The sequence below is a fragment of the Chenopodium quinoa genome, unplaced genomic scaffold (genome assembly GCF_001683475.1).
Source record: "Chenopodium quinoa cultivar QQ74 unplaced genomic scaffold, ASM168347v1, whole genome shotgun sequence".
NCBI classification, from domain to species: domain Eukaryota; kingdom Viridiplantae; phylum Streptophyta; class Magnoliopsida; order Caryophyllales; family Amaranthaceae; genus Chenopodium; species Chenopodium quinoa.
In genome coordinates this window covers 1,326,978-1,346,671 of record NW_018745323.1, presented here as the reverse complement: position 1 = coordinate 1,346,671, position 19,694 = coordinate 1,326,978, and the positions used below count along the sequence as shown (strand labels likewise).

Genomic DNA, 19,694 nt, shown 5'->3' with positions numbered 1-19,694 from the left:
AGCCACTTTACTTTTATCGTACGATTTGCTCACCATCTAGCTTGAGAACAATGGTACCTTACGCCCCATACTCCTCTTTATCATAGAGTGGAAGAGTTTTATAGCAATAAGAGCATTATTGTTCCTGGGAGACTTATTAAATCCACTAATATTATCATTTTAAAAAAGGTTGTTAAAATACCACCCTCGATCTCTAGTTAACGCTTGCAAAATAAAATATGTTTTACAAATTTACCCCTCATATAAACAAAAAAGTATTTACTATCATAAACATCTTTTTAACCCACACTCACTTCCTCTTTTCTCTCTTAAAAACTTGTCTCTCTCTAAATTACCACAAACACCACCACCACCACCACCACCTCCATTTACCACCACAACAACTCCTTCTACTAGATCTACATAATTTTGCACGATAATGCCTAAGGACAAAGGTAAGGCAATGAACCCCTCTCTTTGAGTGTATCTGCCACTTTGCCAAGAAGTAGTAATGTTAGCAATCAAGGCATTTGTCATGTGGTAAAGCAACAGCAGCAGCATTAGATGCACTGGCAGTTGCAGAAAATTGTATTGGAACCTTTTTTTTTGGGTTATCATCTATCAATCAACAACCATCCTCCATTTTCTTGTGTGTTTCATTTATCTTTAGTCTTGTAGAATGCTGTTAATTAATGATGTGTTCTGCTCTATAGATTAATGTTGTCCGTTAGTTTCATGAATGGTTTAAAAAAATATATACTTCGTGTTTGTGCATATATAGATCAAATTAAAATGGTTTTAAACATTCATAACCTTGCATAAAATAACAATTATAAGATGACAAGCAACTTATTGATGAGAAGAGTTCAGAAATCGAGAAGTTAAAGCTTGAACTAGAGAAGAAAGTTTTGGCAATCAGTAACTATGAAAATGAGACTAGTAGGCTATGCTGGCTATCTGAACAGGTCAGGACATTACAAAGCTGGAGGAAGATCTTGTTGCTCTAAATGATCAACGAAATATACAAGAAAGGGATCTCTCAATGATGAGCAACAAGTTGTTAAATTCTCTGACAGAGTCAATTCATTAGGAGAATAAGGGAAGAATATATTTGATATATATTATGTGATAAGTTAGAATATTTCCTATCCTACTTGCGGTAGGGTTAGGACTCCTATGTATAAATATTGCTCTCTGCCTCTTTATGAACACAAGCTTCTACTGCCTATCAAGCTTTACATGGTATCGGAGCAGTTTTTTTAACCTAAATTAAACTATGGTTGGCGACGACATCCCGCCACCACCACCACCAGCAAAAATAGAACCTAACTCCCCCTTCTACCTCGATGCGCAGGACAAACTTGGTGAGTATATCACCCATGTGCGTCTAAAGCTTGAAAATTTTGATGCTTGGGCTCACACGATTTATGTGGCTCTTTCATCTCGCAGAAAATTTGGTTTCCTTGATGGTACAATCAATGATGTCGTACCTCCCGCAACAAAGGACGATTGGGTCACGATTCATTGTATGCTTGTTTCGTGGCTCATGTATACGATTGATCCCGAGGTTAAATCCTTGCTTTCGAACTATGACAATGCTAAACAACTATGGGATGATTTAAATGAGAGGTTTTGTGTGGTTAATGGGCCACGAATTCAACAATTGAAGGCTGAAATTAATCGATGTGAGCAAACAAAGAACATGTCGGTGGCAATTTACTTTGGAAAATTGAAAGTTTTGTGGGACGATCTTGCAAAATATGAACCCCTCATTAGCTATAAGTGTGGGAGATGCACTTGCAGTGTTGGTCGTCAACATGAGTTGCGCCGTGAGAATGATCGATTGCAACAATTTTTGTTAGGGCTTTACTCAAAGTATTATGGTTCTTTGCGCTCCAACATCTTATCACAGGATCCCGTTCGCAGGATGAAAGGGTATGGAGTATTTCTCAGGTGCGTGAAGAGAAGCCAGAGATTGCGGGCTTTGCTGTACGTATGGAGCAGCGCCCAAAACCACGTCTGAGTCGTGCGGAGAAGGCAGCACTGACTTGTACACATTGTCACAAGTCAGGACATGACACGACTTCTTGTTTTGAACTTCATGGAGTTCCATCTTGGTACACGGAGAAATATGGTTCCTCTAATCAAGATTCTAAGGGTGTCGCAAAGGGCAGAAGTGCACCTCCTCCTGCTGGCCGGGGAAGAGGTGTTGTCACGGCAAACGCGACGCCACCCCCTGTTGGCGCAAGCACACCACAGTTGTCGGGGTTCTCTGCCGAGCAATGGCAGTCTTTGGTGGCCGCTTTTGGTACTCCTCTGCCTCCTTCTAATCGATTGAACGGTGAGTGGATTATTGATACGGGTTGCTCGCATCATGTCACGGGGTGTATAACTTACTTGACCAATGTCAAGGATGTTACCCCTCTTCCTGTTGGTCACCCTGATGGACAACAAGTCATGGCAGTAAAGGAGGGTGATATTATACTTACAAACACAATCACCCTCACTAATGTTCTCTTTGTACCAAAATTGAATGGTAATCTAATTTCGGTGTCACAATTGAGTGACAATTAAAATGTTGTGTCTTAACTAACTCATCTACATGTGCTATACATGACCTACAGACGAGGGAGGTGATTTGGCACGGGTGAAAGACGGGATGGACTTTACTACTTGTGTGCGGAGACAACAGTGCAAGGGGGTTTCGGCTCACTCAGTGGACAGCTCGTCTTCTATGGAACTTTGGCATAGTAGGTTGGGACATCCTTCCGAGAAAGTAGTGAAGTGGCTTCCTTTTTTTAGTAATACTACTTGTAGTTTGAATAAAGATTGTGAAGTATGCCATCGTGCTAAGCATGCTAGGAGTAGTTTTCCTTTAAGTGAAAATAAATCAACTCGAATTTTTGAGTAAGTTAATTGTGATTTATGGGGTCCTTATGACCAAACTTCTTCTTGTGGAGCTCGATATTTTTTTACTCTAGTGGATGATTTTTCTAGAGCCGTTTGGATTTATTTATTAATTAATAAAAAGGAAGTTTTTCGGATGTTTATGTCTTTTATTGCTATGATTGACTGACAATTCTCACAGAAAATAAAAATTGTTCGTAGTGATAATGGCACTGAATTTAATTGTATGCAAGATTATTTTTTGGCAAATGGGATATTGTTTCAAAAGTCTTGTGTTGGCACTCCTTAACAAAATGGGAGGGTAGAACAAAAACATAAACACATCCTAAATGTTGCTCGGGCTCTTAGATTTCAAGGTGGTTTGCCTATTGATTTTTGGGGAGAGTGTGTTTTAGCTGCCGCACATGTTATTAATAGAACTCCATCTAGCATTTTGAATAAGCGTACCCTTCATGAGGTGTATTTGGTCATCCACCATATTTTAAGGAATTACGTGTGTTTGGTTCTTTGTGTTTTGCTCATAATCAACGTGCCAAGGGAGATAAATTTGCTAGTCGAAGTAGGAAATGCATTTTTGTTGGATATCCTTTTGGCAAGAAGGGTTGGAGTCTTTTTGACTTAGACACTAAGGAATTTTTTGTGTTGAGGGATGTTAAATTTTTTTTAGAATACATTCCCATACTTGGATACGATGGCTACCAAATTTGTGCCTGAGAATATTCAACATGAGATGGGTATAAATACCGATTTTTCAGAGCTTATATTTGATAGCAATGAGGACTTGCAGCCTTCAACAGGGCCCGTTCCTACTGCCCAGCCGCAAGCAATGGAGCAGCAGCAGCAGGCTGTGGTACTTACTGCCCAGCCGCACATAACAGAGCAGCATCATCAAGGCAATGTGTCTGCTGTGCAGCCGGAACCACAAGAGCAGCAGCAGGGTGCTGTGCCTGCTGTGGTGCCAAATGCAGGGGGGCAGACTCTCACTCTGCAGTTCATGACACAGGGGCCGTCGATGAGAATTTAGGCCGTGGTTTCAGGCAGAAATTTCCAAACGTCAAGCACAGAGATTTCGTCACTCATACTGTGTTCACACAAAGTCCTTCCCCCGTCTCACCTAAGTCTACATCTTCACCTCCCTCAGGTATGCCGTATCCTATAGCACATTATGTTAGTTGTGACAAATTTTCTGTGAAACACCGAAATTTTATTGCAGCCGTTACAGCAGGGAAATAGCATTCCTCTTTCAAAGAAGCGATGACAGATGAAGGATGGTGTAAGGCTATGCAAGAGGAAATTCGTGCCTTAGAAGATAATGGTACATGGGTGATGGAAGACCTCCCCCCAGATAAGAAAGCTTTGGGGTGTAGGTGGGTATGTAAAATCAAGCACAAGTCCGATGGTAGCATTAAAAGACTGAAGGCTCGATTGGTTATCTTCGGCAATCATCAAGTTGAAGGAATAGATTATGATGAGACCTTTGCCCCTGTAGCAAAAATGGTGACTGTTCGTTCTTTTCTGGCGATTGCATCATCTAAGAACTGGGAGTTACATCAAATGGACGTCCACAACGCATTTTTGCATGGTGACTTGAATGAAGAGGTTTATATGAATCTCCCTCCGGGATTCAAGTCTGATTCCCCTGGTAAGGTATGTCGTCTCAAGAAATCTTTATACGGCCTAAAACAAGCGCCTCGATGTTGGTTTGCCAAATTGGTCGCTGCCTTGACGAGGTACGGATTTTTGCAGTCATACTCCGACTATTCACTCTTTACATATACTAAGGTTGCCATACAATTGAACATCTTGATTTATGTTGACGATTTGATAATTTCTGGGAATGATTCCGCTACGATTAAGGCCTTTAAAGATTATCTTGGTTCTTGTTTTCATATGAAAGACCTTGGAGCTCTGAAATATTTTCTTGGTATTGAGGTTGCCCGTAGCTCTGAGGGGTTATTTCTTTCCCAACGAAAATATGCTCTCGACATTATTAATGATACGGGTTTATTGGGTAGTAAGCCTGCTCCAACTCCGATGATTCAAAATCATCATCTTGGGCGTGCAAATGGAGCAGTCTTAGATGACCCTGAGCAGTATCGTCGATTGGTGGGACGTCTCATATACTTGGCAGTTACTCGTCCCGATTTGGCTTATGCAGTGCATATTTTATCGCAATTTATGAATGAGCCACGACAAGAGCACTGGGAAACTGCATTGCGAGTAATCAGGTACTTGAAGGGTACCCCGGGACAGGGAATATTACTTCGTTCAGATAGTGAGTTGTCATTGATTGGTTGGTATGATTCTGATTGGGCAGCTTGTCCTATGACTCGGCGCTCTCTCACAGGTTGGTTGGTATTTTTGGGGAACTCTCCTATTTCCTGGAAGACTAAGAAGCGAGGCACAGTTTCCACATCATCTTCAGAGGCTGAGTATCGCTCTATGGCTGCGATAACTTATGAGTTGAAGTGGCTCAAAACTTTATTATTGAGTATGGGTGTGCATCACCCAAAGGCTATTCCCCTCTATTGTGATAGTCAATCTGCGTTACATATTGCCAGGAACCCGATTTTCCATGAACGTACAAAGCACATTGAGATCGATTGCCACTTTGTACGGGATGCGATTCAAGAGGGTTTGATTGATCCGTCATATGTTTCGACGAAGGAACAATTGGCTGATGTTTGTACAAAGCCTTTGGGCATCCCACAATTTGAGTATTTACTTAGCAAGTTGGGCATTTGTGACTTACATGCTCCAACTTGAGGGGGGTATTAGGAGAATAAGGGAAGAATATATTTGATATATATTATGTGATAAGTTAGAATATTTCCTATCCTACTTGCGGTAGGGTTAGGACTCCTATGTATAAATATTGCTCTCTGCCTCTTAATGAACACAAGCTTCTACTGCCTATCAAGCTTTACACAATTAGTAGCATTACACTGCCTGCAGGTCCAAGTTTTGAAGAGCCTGTTGAAAAATTAAGATGGCTTGCTGGGTACTTAAGCGACTGTGAAGTGATGAAAGAACAGGCGCAGCAACTGTTGGAGAATTTCTCAGTCAGCTATCAAGTCGCTTGAAGATGCACTGGCAGTTGCAGAAGAGAAAATTTCTCAACTTGCTCAAGAGAAGACAGCTTGAAGTTGGCCAGACTTCTGCTCAAGAACAACTGGAAAAAGCAATACTGGAGGCACAGTTGTTTGCTGAAGCTGGTGCAGCTAAAGTAGCGCTGTAAAATTCTCTTGCAGTCGCAGAAACCAATATCTCCAAGCTTGAAGCTGAATCTAGTTGAGTTCTTGCAGAGGAAGAATTAGATAAAGCAAGATCTGAAATTATTGATCTAACCAGCAAATTGTCAAATGCTACCACAACTGTGAAAACTCTCAAAGATACTGTATCTCATTTAGAGAGCAGAATCTCTGTGTTAACTGATGAAAACAATGCTGCACAGGTAACTAGAACTGACTTGGAGAAAGAATTGAAGGAGTTGAAAGAAGAAGCTGAGATATGGATAGCAAGCTGCAAGAGGCACACTTGAGTGTAAAATCACTTGAAGATGCACTTTCAAATGCGGAAAATGATTATGCTGAACTGGATTGTGAAAAGAAAGCCGCTGTACAGGAAATATCAACATTCAGTGCCAAACTTAATACCTGTTTAGAGGAGTTGGCTGGAACTCATGGTAGCTGGAAAGAAGATCCTTGGAGCTCTTTGATCACCTTAAAGGACTTGAACTGCTTGGGGAAGATGAGACTTTACTACGTAATAGTTATATACTACGTACTTCGTATTATTCATTTTCTGCCTTTATTAATAATGTGTTCTGTCCTGGTAGAACAATAATGTTACAAAGAGATTTCTATTTCTTCATCAAGCAATCTAAATATCTAATGAACTTGGATTTCGAAAATTTGTCAGATCATACTCGGTATCTTTCATATAGATGAAAACCCTTAGCATTGCAGATGTCAATTATCACACCTTATGCCAAATTGTGTACCTAAAAGGCAGTAACCACTAAACTATTAAAGGCTAACACAGCCACAAATCGCCAGGTTACATGCAGAAATCATTGTTTTCGTGTATATACATTAAAGTATTCTAGGCTTCTAGCTCGATATTTGTTTGGATGATCTTGATGTTTGCTGCCATAGAAGGGCACCAACAAGATTATTCAGCGCATGAGAAGCCATTGGCACAACTAAGCTTGAAGAAACAATTGTAGCATAGCCATATGCAACCCCTACAAACGTTGCCCTGAAAACAAAAGGTGCATCTCTTGCCATCATTTGACTAAAGCAAGCTACCAAATATGATGCATTATCCATAAACATGACTGATTGATGTCTGATGATGAAAAGGGAGGAATAGAATACCATATAGCAAAGGATGATTTCCGACCACTTCCCAAGTGTAGAACGCCGAACAGAGCTGCAACTGCCAAAGCACTTTTCCAGTTTAGCCCCAGAAGCGGTAGCAGTCCACCCCGGAAAAGTAACTCCTGGACATCCCATAAGTCAGTTAGAAAACTGTTGGGCCGTTGAATGAGGGCAATTTGGTGATCAGATGCAAAATTTCATTCAGGTTATAAACTCTATGCTAACCTCACTAATCCCGGGAAGGAAGGCAACAATCAGATAATCATATGCCTCTAGGGATGTCAGGACCTGCATTAACAGAGCACGGAAATAAATAAATAAATAAATGAATAAAGACAAATGATTTGTAAGAGTGACTAAGGAAAAAATAATTCGGAAATTAGACCTTTTCGCTCCATGGAAACTGTACTTACCTGTCTATTGGCTGCTTCACTTGATTCGGAAAAATCAGGCCATATCTTCAGTAATGTATACCTTGACAAGGATATCAACACAGCCAAACCAATAACCAACTCGAGATGCCATACCTGGAAATCAACTGTAAGAGAAAAGAATATATGTTACTCTCATGCTCTCAAACTGAACAATAGCAGAAACAGTATGAGAAGACAAAGATTAATTTGACAATCCTTTGACTTAATAAAAGCTTGGAATATTGACCCCTGGTAATGACAGATCCACTTTATACAGCACCTTATCATGGAGGTAGTTTGAAACAGGAGGTAGAGCAATAAAAGCAAAGTATATAGTAACTTACTAGTAAGCTTTTCGCAGAGGATATCAATTGATGAACATTTGAATCAGAAAAAAAAACGCGCGCACACACAAAATAGAACCATAATGAACAACACCATCAATTTTTTTTTTAATAACATAATTCAAGCACAATGATGAGGTACCAGGATTTTTAAGTACACTTCTTGAGTTACTGGTACTTCGGTATACCTCCAAGAATAAATCAGTGCATCTTATTATCTACAAGACTTGCTAAGAGGTAAGAATGGATCACTGTTTTCGAGTTTGCCACTTACAAAACCAAGAAAGATCACTTCAAAAGTTCAAATTAAACATTGGTTCAGTCCTCCAATTAAGCCTCAAGATAAATACAAATGGACTATTGTATGTGATTTAATCACTTGCTATACTAATATGCAGAAGCCCAATTGTAATGCTCAGTGTCAATTCTGTCAAACATGTTAATACAGAGATATGGAAATGAAACTTGGGAAAAAGCAGTAGCTCATACACGATACTTGGGAGCAGTCAAAGACAGGCAATCCTCTTGAAGATGCAATTTGAGATACCTGCAAGCTTGCCATAAACACTTGGATTAGGAAACTTGTTACACAAAATTTCCTTGGTGATCAAACCACTCTAACATTTACTACCTCTGGTTCTTATTTTCTTATTAGTTGCAACAAAGAAATACGGAGTATTATTTGTGAGACAAAAGATCCTTTTGCTGCAAATAAAAATTAGCGCAGATAGTAATGATACCACATATCAACGGTAACTTCTAATTAGAATTTGGATTTATGGAAAATATCAAAGTTAGTGCATCAAAAAATCATCAAACTGTCTTAGATAAAGAGAATTCTTGGATTAGCTAAAATATGGACCAGGATAGTAATCAAACTAACCTCCCGAATCGCCAAGCCTAGAGCTGCTATCAGCCCAGAAGTCACGGTACAGGCTCGAAGAACAGTGCCCCTTGAAGGAACATCATTAGTAACTAAATTAAGCTCACTTTTCTCATTCACCAAAGCAAAATCATCATTGATGGTATCAATCTTTGAAGGGACACTATCTTTCACCCCATTATTATCATTGAATGAATTCTTATTACTATCCAATTTCACCTCACTTTGCTGTTCCTTAATTCTTTCAGTTTTTTGGCTGATTTTCGGCCTGCGAAAGCCACTATCCTACCTCCAAATTCCTACTTCACAGGATCAAAATTGAAGCAAATAAGAACTACAAACCCCATCCAAAATCATCATCCCAAAATCAAGATTAACAATTTTAATTTCATGGTAATAATCTTACAGGGTTTAGCTGGGTGAGGCCAAAAGTGTTTCCATCTGAACAAATAAAGCTCAATATTCAACAATGTAAAATTAAAGGCAATAAAATTAACCAAATAACATCACAAATTACAAAAATGAAACTAAATCAATATTGGGTATTCACTAATTTACAAATTTCTTTAAGCAATTATGTGAGTAAGATAGGAAATTGAAGAGATTTGAAGAATATTAATTGAATAGAAGAGTATTACTGAAGTGGGTGTTGTTGGATAAGAAGTTTGATGCAATTTTCCACCTCCAATAATTTGCAGTGAGCAATCCCATTTTATCGTCAGTTCTTCAACAAACAGCAGCTTATACAGTACAGAATTGCTAAATTGAAGAAGCAAACGAAGAAGCAAAGTGAGAGGGTTTTTTTTTTATATTTTTTTTATTTAGGAAATTTGTTTAATCTCCTTGATAAAATGTCTAAAAGATGTCAAGTTTTTGTGATTGTTTTTTTACTTAATTTAATAACTTATCACGATAATTACAAGATAGTTTTAATCATTTATAAATTACTTCCTCCGTTTCATTTCATATTATGTCTCACTTCAAATAAAACAGAAAGGGATCTAGAACATGCAATAGATATTTCTATTTAAAAAGTTTATAGTAATTGGTAAATGAAGGGTGTTCTTCAAGGGGACTTAGGCTGACATAGTCATTTGTTGTGAAAAAAGGTGTTAGGAAATTGAAGGATCTTGCTCATATTTATGATTAATCAGACTTATTATACTGGCCATCTAATTATTATGCAGTACATCATAAAGTTGTTTTGTGTGTGTATGCACGGCTGCACGCGCGCGTGTGTGTTTAGAGAGACAAAGGGTGGAATTCGTTTCAGTTTTTGCACAAGGTAAAAAATTGGCTATTTTATTTTGACATTAGTGGTAAAGTTGATAAATAAGTCACCCGTAGGGCATTTTTGGCAAATAGGCAACATCCATGAAATTCTTGATCATAGCAGCAGTATGGGGACTATGGGGCTTGATGAAGTAATAGAAATCCGGCAAATCCCTTTGTAACATAAATTGTTCTACCAGGACAGAACACAATATTATTAAAGGCGGAATATGGATAAATGAATAATATATTACTATTAACATCAACAAAAATAATTTAGTAGATAGCACTATATGTCTATACCTATAATCTAATACAATTTCTAAAGTATCAATAGTATTGCTGTTGCGTGTGGCCTAGAAATCTATCCCTACAGCCAAACTACATTACAAGATGGTTCCCAGTAACCATATGTGCAAAAAGAGCCAATATGCAATAAACCCAAGACGAGCTCGTGGCTTACTCATTAACAATCGACCACCAGATACCCTGCATGAATTGGAAATGAAGAATTAGTACCAGGGTAACAAATGAGATATGACTCTACACGATTATCAAGTTACTTAAGATGGGTGGCTTTGGCTACTTATAATATTGGTTGTCAAAATGAAGGCATAAAATTAACTACCCTAGGCCGAATTGATTAAAAAAAAAAAAAAATGTATCCATCTAAAACATGGATGAGAAGCCTCGATAGTTGCTGGAATATATCCAGCTTTGGAAGGCAATCTTATGCTTCACAAAATTGTCCAGTACATTCTAATCATGAAGTAGAAACACAGTTTGTTTAAATAAAGAATCAGAGAATGTCAGTTTCTTCATTTGCTACTACTACGTTCTTTAAATCTATTCCCTAAGCTCCATGTTAAGCCCGCGTTGTGCACTTTTAAAAGTTTGGTACTTATTTTTCACTCACCAGTTCAATTCATTTCATACCCTTGTCCTATAACTTATAAAATTGAACAGTATGTACTGAACATTGACATATCACATAAAATAAGATTCAAGATGAGATAAAAGGTTACCATATTCCATCAATCCGATCAGCTAATATCTTTCCTTGTATTGGAACAAGACCTGATGTATTAAGAGACTTGAAGACATGACCTGAAAAAATAAAAAATAAATAAAATAAAATAAAAAGATGTGAAATTTAATCATCCCAAAATTGTAAGAAAACTGTAAACAAAAAAGTTCTCAGCCCATTATTACACTGACCTTTATCCTCAACTGGTTCATTATCCAACAGTCGACTTGATTCTGAATCAATATTTACAGCAATATGATCACTTGACCCCTTCCGTAATGTTCTTACATGAGTAGATGATGGAACAGGAGAAATTGTAGCTTTTGATACGGAACCCTGAAAAAAAAAAAAAAAGAAACTCCTACAGTCATACACCAGTCGGTGGCCCGGCACATACACAACAATAGTTTAAGTGTTAAACATGTCAAACTTCTATGCAGCAATATCACAGTTATACTACCACACTCTCCAGAAACAAACAATGACATATGCACCAAAACACATAAAATCTGATAGAGTAACAAAGACAGAAACTAGAATCAGACTACAAATAATATGAAAACTATTGGAGAATACCCAACTAAATTTCGAAATTAAGCATAACTAACAAGAAATATATGTAATGCCTTAATAGTCAAAAGCTATATCAGCAACCCCAGTGCACAAAGCTATCCAAAATCTTACAGCCTAATTCATGACACATTAATAATTTATGTAACCAAAAAGACATAAGATACAGAATGTCAAGGTAATTACCACATCTTCAATTTCAGAAATTTCAGATGCTGAGGGTTGTGAAGTTGCTTCAAAAAGGCTCCTTTCCTGGATTGTATCAGAGGGAATTACCCTAGATTGAAGTGAATCTTCAAGTTCTTTCACCTTCAGTAATAATTCATCCACAGCCTTTTGACTTCCATACAACTTTGAATCAAGTTCATGCACTTCAGATTTTGAATTTTCGGACTCCATAATTATAGCCATTACCATCTTTTCTAACAATTGTAAAAGATCCCTTGTAGGTATTTTCCCCTGGTCCCCAATTACATCGCCTCTGATTTTATGGATGATCCTCTGCAAACCTGATTCAAGATCAACTAATTGACCCTTGACCTCGGCCAACTCTAGCTCATCACTGTCTTTCCAGGTCTCTGAGCCAAGTTCATGGTCTTTAGCTTTCAATTTTTCGCATTCCAAAGTTAACGCCATTACCATCTTCTCCAGAACTTGTATAAGATCACTCGTAGCAAGAGGCTTCAAGTAATTAATTTCATCACCTCCCAAATTCTTGATAATTCTTTGCACGCCTGCCTCCAGATCAAGTAATTGGTCTTTAAGCTTAGCTAATTCTTGCTCAGAATTGATGCTCTTTTTAACCTCTAATTCAAGTTCATAGACCTTGGATTTCAAATTTTCAGAATTGGAGAGTGTCGTCACTACCTGCTCTTCTATTACCTGTATAATATCATCTGTAGAAACAGATGTTTGGTCCCCAATTATATCTCTTGTGGAAAACTTCTGAATAATTCTGTCAAGCCCAGATTCCATGTTTATAACTTTGCTCCTAACAGTCTCCAATTCTTGCTCATGGCCAATGCTTTCTTGAATTCTTTCCTTCAGATGTTCTATTTCATGAAGTTGATCTGTAAGGGCACTCTGCAGTTCCTCTTTTTCATGGGAAAGCAATTCAATTTGATGTTGCAACTCAGGAAAGGTATCAACTACATACATCAGCTTCTTTATTTGGGATGAATCCTGAGGCTCCAAGTTCCCACCCGGAGAATCTTCCATTAATACATCTATCTTATTTGTTCTACTCACAAGGTTCTCCACATGAGATGCCCAATAAAGTGCCTCTCCTACCTCTGAAATAGAAGACATAAACAATGAAGTGAGATACTAATTATGCAAAAGCTCACAATACTGCAAGTCCTACAAATATTAGGTGGACAAAATTTGAGGGAAGAAACGAGTATATAGACAAGAATATGCTCACCTTTCTCTTTCATTGTCAAACTGCTCTGCAGTGATGATATCTCAACCTCTTTCTCCCTCAAGCTAGCCTCAAGTTCTTGATTATTTTCCATCTTAAGCTTTAGCTCGCTACATGTATTTTGTAGTTCAGCTAAATAAGTCTCCAATTCATGGATCCTCGTATTGGATAGATCCCGTTCCTCCAGTCTCTTGTCTGCAACTATTTTCAATTCATTCAGGTTATCCTGCAATTCCTCGACTTTTGACGAAAATTCGTTCCTTGAATTCTTCAACTGCTCGCACACACCACAAGCTTTTCTGGTAGCAAATAACAACATCTCAGTAGCTTTCATGTGCTTGTTTTCACTTAACTTTGGCTCATATTCTACATGATCACTACATGTAGTTATTTCTGTCATTTGTTTGTCAACTTCAGATTGCAACAATTGTGTAGCTTCAGTACAAGCAGACAACAAAAGTGAAACATCATCTTCCAGAGGGGCCAATTTATTTTCTAGAGCTTGATACTCTGTTTCCATACTTTTCACCTTCTGGTCCAGAAATTGCAGCTCCTCAGCCATAGATGTTATCTGTTTGCTTGTAGACTGTAATTCTCGCACAATAGATGTATCACATTCATTCAGAAAGGAAGAAAAACCACCAACTTTCTCAGAGAAGGTCCTCTTTCTCATGTGAAAGCTTTCCACTATCTTCTGGACATATAAGGAAATATCACTACCCTCTACTGCATCTGCATGACCGCCAACACTATTCAAACCAACAATGTCATCAATGCTCACTGAAAAAAAATTTGATAGGCAAGATGTTTCCTGAAAAAACAGACAAGTGAAAAATTAACAATAAGCTTCCTTAAGAAATACCAATGGAAGATCAGCTAAAACCTGGAAACTTAATAAAGAAATTTAGAATATGATATGAAGCTTGAAAGAGTGAACGATTTTACTTCAATGTTTTTCGAATCAGCCTTTAGCTTTACAACAGGATTCAAAAGGTTGGGAGGGGCAGGAGGTTCCTTAAAACATGGTCAATTAACACACGTGTCAATGTATCCAAACTCCAAAAGATAATTGGTAACCAGCAAGGAGGATATAAAGGATGGTGAAAAACATCCAAAGTGAAGGGGAGAGAGAGAGTAAATGACGAGAATATCTGTATGACGCAGGTGAATGCAAATGCAAATTAAAGATTAACAATTATAAGCATATGATTGCATGCTACCTCAGAGACGGGATCACTTTCTGGACTCAACTTGGCACATCGACCCCTGATGAAATTGAACAAGTCTTCCATCTCTTTGAGGCTCTCAAATTTTGACTCGCAACATTTCCTCAGTGAAGAGAGTAAAGTCTCATCTTCCCCAAGCAGTTCAAGTCCTTTAAGGTGATCAAAGAGCTCCAAGGACCTGCTTTCCAAGCTACCATGAGTTCCAGCCAACTCCTCTAAACAGGTATTAAGTTTGGCGCTTAATGTTAATATTTCCTGTTCAGCGGCTTTCTTTTCACTATCCAGTTCAGCATAATCATTTTCCGCCTTTGAAAGTGCATCTTCAAGAGATTTTACACTCGAGTGTGCCTCTTGCAGCTTGCTATCCCAGATGTCAGCTTCTTCTATCAATTCCTTCACTTCTTTCTCCAAGTCAGTTCTAATTACCTGTGCAGCATTGTTTTCATCAGTTAACACAGAAATTCTGTTCTCTAAATGAGATACTGTATCTTCGAGAGTTTTCACAGTTGTGGTAGCATTTGACAATTTGCTGGTTAGATCAATAATTTCAGATCTTGCTTTGTCTAATTCTTCCTCTGCAAGAACTCTACTAGATTCAGCTTCTTCCTTCTCCTTGCCAAGCTTGGAGATATTGGTTTCTGCAACTGCAAGAGCATTTTCCAGCGCTACTTTAGCTGCAGCAGCTTCAGCAAACAGCTGTGCCTCCAGTATTGCTTTTTCCAGTTGTTCTTGAGCAGAAGTCTGGCCAACTTCGAGCTCTGTCTTCTCTTGAGCAAGTTGAGAAATTTTCTCTTCTGCAACTGCCAGTGCATCTTCAAGCGACTTGATAGCTGACTGAGCTTCTGAGACATTGGTTGTCAAAGTTTCAATTTCAAGCAGTGCATTCTCCAACTGTTGCTGCGCCTGTTCTTTCAGCACTTTGCAGTCGCTTAAGTACCCAGCAAGCCATCTTAATTTTTCAACAGGCTCTACAAAACTTGAATCTGCAGGTAGTGTAATGCTACTAATTGACTCTGTCAGAGAATTTAACAACTTGTTGCTCATTGATAGATCCCTTTCTAGTATATTTCGTTGATCATTTAGAGCTGCAAAATCTTCCTCCAGCTTTGCAATGCCCTGAACCTGTTCAGCTAGCCTACTAGTCTCATTTTCATAGTTACTGATTGCCAGAACTTTCTGCTCTAGTTCAACCTTAAACTTCTCGATTTCTGAACTCTTCTCATCAATAAGTTGCTTCAGGCCTTCTCGTTCTTGAACCAGTCCCTTTCCCTTTTTCACCGCCATTGATAATTTTTCCCGTATTAAAGACGATTTTTCCTCAGCCCGTTCAAGATCCTTCTGCAGCTTCTCATTATGTTCCTTAAGAGTGGCTATTTCTTCAGAAGCCTTTGTTGAATCAATAAACAACTTATCCATCTCTACTTTCATCTTTTGGGTCACATCTTCCAACAAAATCTCGTGGAGAGCCAAGTCTTGGTCCTTAACATACAAGAGCTTCTGCAAGATTTGATAAAAATCATCTTTGACCTCTGATGATTCATCAGTTGAACTGCTTCGTTCTTTTATTGTTGCAAGGCATTTCTCTACAAGCACACCTGCCTCTGAAAGTTGGCTGTCATCCGCTGTGATTCCAGAAGCCTCCAGAAAAATCCTCAACATGTCTTCCTTCTCCAATACAGCTTGATGCTCTCTTTGAAGAGCTGCTTCAAATCTATGACTCATATCGTCTAACTCCATTGTGACATAATCCTTCTCCACTAGGACTGTTGAAAGTGAAGCAACTAAATGGTCCATCTCATTGGAAGCCATACCCCTTAATCTAGAATTCTCCACTTGCAATGCACCTATTTCTGCATCAGCCTCAATAAGTGATTCTCTTGTTCTGTTAATCTCATCCTTTAGCTTTCCTATTTCAGTATTTGCCTGATCAAATGATTTGGCAAGCCAATTAAGTCGAGATTCAAGGTCTGAAAAAGAAATATTTTCTGGGAGATCAATTGACAACAAGGCATCAGCCAGTTGATGGAACTTCATGGAATCATCCTTCAACGCATTCCTCTCCTCCACAAGCCATCTGATTCTTTCAGTAACATCCTTTGAAGTTGATATCTCTGGAATACCACTCTGAAGTATAATATCTTCCAGCTTTTCAAGCATTAGATCTTTCTGCACTAGCATATCTTGCAATGATGCACCTGACATTTGGCTTTTCACCAACTCCTCCTTAATCAACTCAGCAGCTTCTAGTGCACTGGACTTCTCTTGCAATTCAACAAGACATTTCTCCAGTTCACTTGTTTTATCAGCTATACTTTGTTTCAATGAGTCCCTCTGCTGAACCAATGCCTTCCCCTTAGTCACAGCCATGGAAAGCTTTTCTTTAGTATTAGAATACCTGTGTTTTTCTTGTTCGAGTTCAGCTTTCAATTTCTCAAGTTCTGCATTTGCTGCGTCAGCAATTGCCCTGTGCGTGCCAAGTTGCTCCATCAGCTTACTGTTTTCACTTTCCATATGGCTCATCTTCTCAATAAATTCTGTTTCCTTATTTCTGAACCCTAGCAATTCTTCATTTGCTGCAGCATATATCACCCCAAAATCAGCCTGCTCAGCAAGTTCAGGCCTCAACTGCGCCAAACACTGCCTTAGCTGATCACCTTGATAAAGGAACCAGTTATAGTTTTCCATCAAAGAAAACACACTTTTCTCAACGTGAGCTATCCTCCCTACAAGAGAGTTATCCAGTAATTCTCCTACATACACAACAGATGCGAAAGAACTCAGCATCCTGTTTGTAGCATCCTCCATGTACTGATCCTTCTGAAGTTGTACCTCTGCTGACTCATTTTGAACCGAATTCATGTAAGAATTGACAACTTCACGTGACACTGAAGCTTCTGTGGATTTTGTATTCAAATCCTGAAACTCTTCTACAACATTCCTAACAAACATGGAGCATTCATGTATCAATTCATGCAGTGGTGTTTGTTCTACATCTGCATGAAACCGGTCAAGAGACCCAGATTGATTTTCATTAAGCAACAATTGCTTATTGATTAAATCCCTCATCTGATCTCGAAGATTGGCAATCCCTTTTGCAGCCATCTCCATCTCATCCTGCATCACCAAACAAAAAAAAAATATCACAATACCATCTATATTTACAAAAGTTTACAAGGGAAAAGTCTGTGAGAACATGTGAATACCTTGTGTTCCCTCACAATGCTTTCTTTGTCATTCACAGTCTTATCTAGCATGGCTCGCAGTCTCTCCATTTCATCCACCATGTAATCATTCTGCATCTCATTGTCCAACCCACTAAACCGAGCCCGAGGCTCATGACTTCTGTCTTCTTCCCACTCCGGGGTCTCTAGAGTCATCGACTCTCTACCATCAGCTCCCAAATCCTCAGGGGCATCAAGAAACATATCTTCCCTCCCAGCATCCTCAGACACCACCACACCATCAGAATCTCCACCACTTCCATTATTATCCGCATTCACAATCACCCCATCATCATTACTATTATTACTATCATAATTAGCTTCCCTTGAGCTCATTTCCTGCATTCATACAACACAAGACTAACTTAATCCATTGACATCAACAATTTCATTGAAATAGCAGTCACCTACACAACCAAATATAGCAATAAATAAAGCCATTAAAGTTCACCCTTTATTCAATATACATCAATGCCTCTAAAGAAGATCTTCCCCTTTGTGATAATAGAGACATTTCCAATCAATTCTTCTTAATACATTACACGATAGTTGTCTACTATGATACACTAAGTATAAACCAAGTCGTCGAGATGATACAGATCAACCCCTTATCGCGCCAAAGATTTTACCCTTCAAAAGTCACTTTCTTTCCATTTCCATTTCCATTCAAATTGCAATTAACTGATTTATTTATTTTATTTCTAATTCCATTCAATTATTCACCTACATTAAACCCTACTATCTAAAATTCATCATCAGCTTATTCAATTTTTCATTTTGGATTCGAACACGAATACCATGAACAACACAAGCTTCCAAATACTCTTCCAAACTAATTATCATTTCTATAATAGCTCACTAAAACAATCTAACAAATGAACAAATTAAAACCCCAGAAATAATTAGCAATCAAACAAATAAAATGACAATTCAATACAACTAAAATTAGTAATCAGATTAAAAGCATTAATGCTAATAATTAATACCTGATTATTAGTTGACTCGGAATTAACACCGACATCTTCTTCATCATCATTAATTCCTGCTACTGCTGAAGATGTTTCTGGGTTGTTCTCAGAATCATAATCTCCCGACATTCTTAATCACATTCAATCAAATTAAATACAACTCAGATTTCAATCCCCCAAAAATTGAGAATTTGAAAAAAAAAAAAAAAAAAAAAAAAAAAAAAAAAAAAAAAACCCTTCAATCTGGGAAAAAAACAACGTCGTATTGAAGAAGAAATAGTGATTGTAAGTTGACTGTATGTAGAATTGTAGATCCAATTGAATGAAATCGTAGGAGAGAAAAAGAGAGACAAAGGAAGAAGACGATTGATACGACGTCGTTCTTTTCAGTTGATGCAATACAAATTACGAGTACAAACCTTAATTACTTTTTATTTTATGAATAACGAGTATTTTTTTTTTTTTTAATGATTTTGTATTTTATGGGAATTAGGGAAAATTTAATGAAAAAATGATGAAAGGAAAGTGTATAATATAAAGTTAGGCAAAATGAAATGAAGGTGTTACGTTGTTGGGACGAATGTAAAAGGAACAAGCAAGAGAAAGGCGTAACACGATGTGTTTGGGAATGTGTGATGCGTCAACTGTTTATGGTGTTGGACTACGTACCAACTCAAATCTAAAATTTGTCAAACTAGTCTATAATAATAGTTCCAAGTTCTACAAAGACAAAAAACATCGTGCGATTATCTTTTGTGGTGCTTTTTGGTGCACTATGTGGTCTGTGTCAGTAATTTGCTTCCGAGTGGATCGGGCTGATGTGTAATATCACTTATCGAATTGATGAGTAATATCACTTATGTGATATGATATGACATAATATCGTTCTTTTACTAGATTAGATTGGACTGATGTGTAATATCACTGATGTGTATCACTGATACGATATGATATGCCATGACTCAATATCGTTCTTTTACTAGACTAGAACAGATTGATGTGTAATATCACTAATATGATATGACATGACATAATTTCGTTCTTGTTGGACCTGTGTTTTCATTATTTTATGATGAATTGCG

General features: G+C 38.0%; 3 protein-coding genes across 3 annotated transcripts; 1 reads left to right on the top strand and 2 right to left on the bottom strand.

Moving 5' to 3' along the window:
• Positions 1-1,255: 1,255 nt before the first annotated feature.
• On the top strand, positions 1,256-2,890 carry LOC110712479. Its single transcript, XM_021890944.1, has 3 exons — positions 1,256-1,808; positions 1,892-2,515; positions 2,604-2,890. The coding sequence occupies exons 1-3, from the start codon at positions 1,256-1,258 to the stop codon at positions 2,888-2,890; spliced, it is 1,464 nt and encodes a 487-aa protein (XP_021746636.1).
• Positions 2,891-6,679: 3,789 nt separating this feature from the next.
• On the bottom strand, positions 6,680-9,619 carry LOC110712478. The gene is made up of 8 exons (XM_021890943.1): positions 9,547-9,619; positions 9,315-9,349; positions 8,909-9,193; positions 8,515-8,572; positions 7,682-7,806; positions 7,494-7,556; positions 7,266-7,390; positions 6,680-7,146 (listed from the first exon to the last, which is right to left on the bottom strand). The coding sequence occupies exons 1-8, from the start codon at positions 9,617-9,619 to the stop codon at positions 6,999-7,001; spliced, it is 912 nt and encodes a 303-aa protein (XP_021746635.1). The 3' UTR covers positions 6,680-6,998.
• A 775-nt stretch (positions 9,620-10,394) lies between these two features.
• On the bottom strand, positions 10,395-19,282 carry LOC110712394 (interaptin-like). The gene is made up of 8 exons (XM_021890852.1): positions 18,631-19,282; positions 17,627-17,983; positions 14,418-17,537; positions 13,201-14,008; positions 11,964-13,069; positions 11,399-11,543; positions 11,206-11,287; positions 10,395-10,669 (listed from the first exon to the last, which is right to left on the bottom strand). Exons 1-8 carry the CDS (start codon positions 18,739-18,741, stop codon positions 10,567-10,569), a joined length of 5,832 nt encoding a protein of 1,943 aa, XP_021746544.1. The 5' UTR covers positions 18,742-19,282; the 3' UTR covers positions 10,395-10,566.
• Positions 19,283-19,694: the final 412 nt, after the last annotated feature.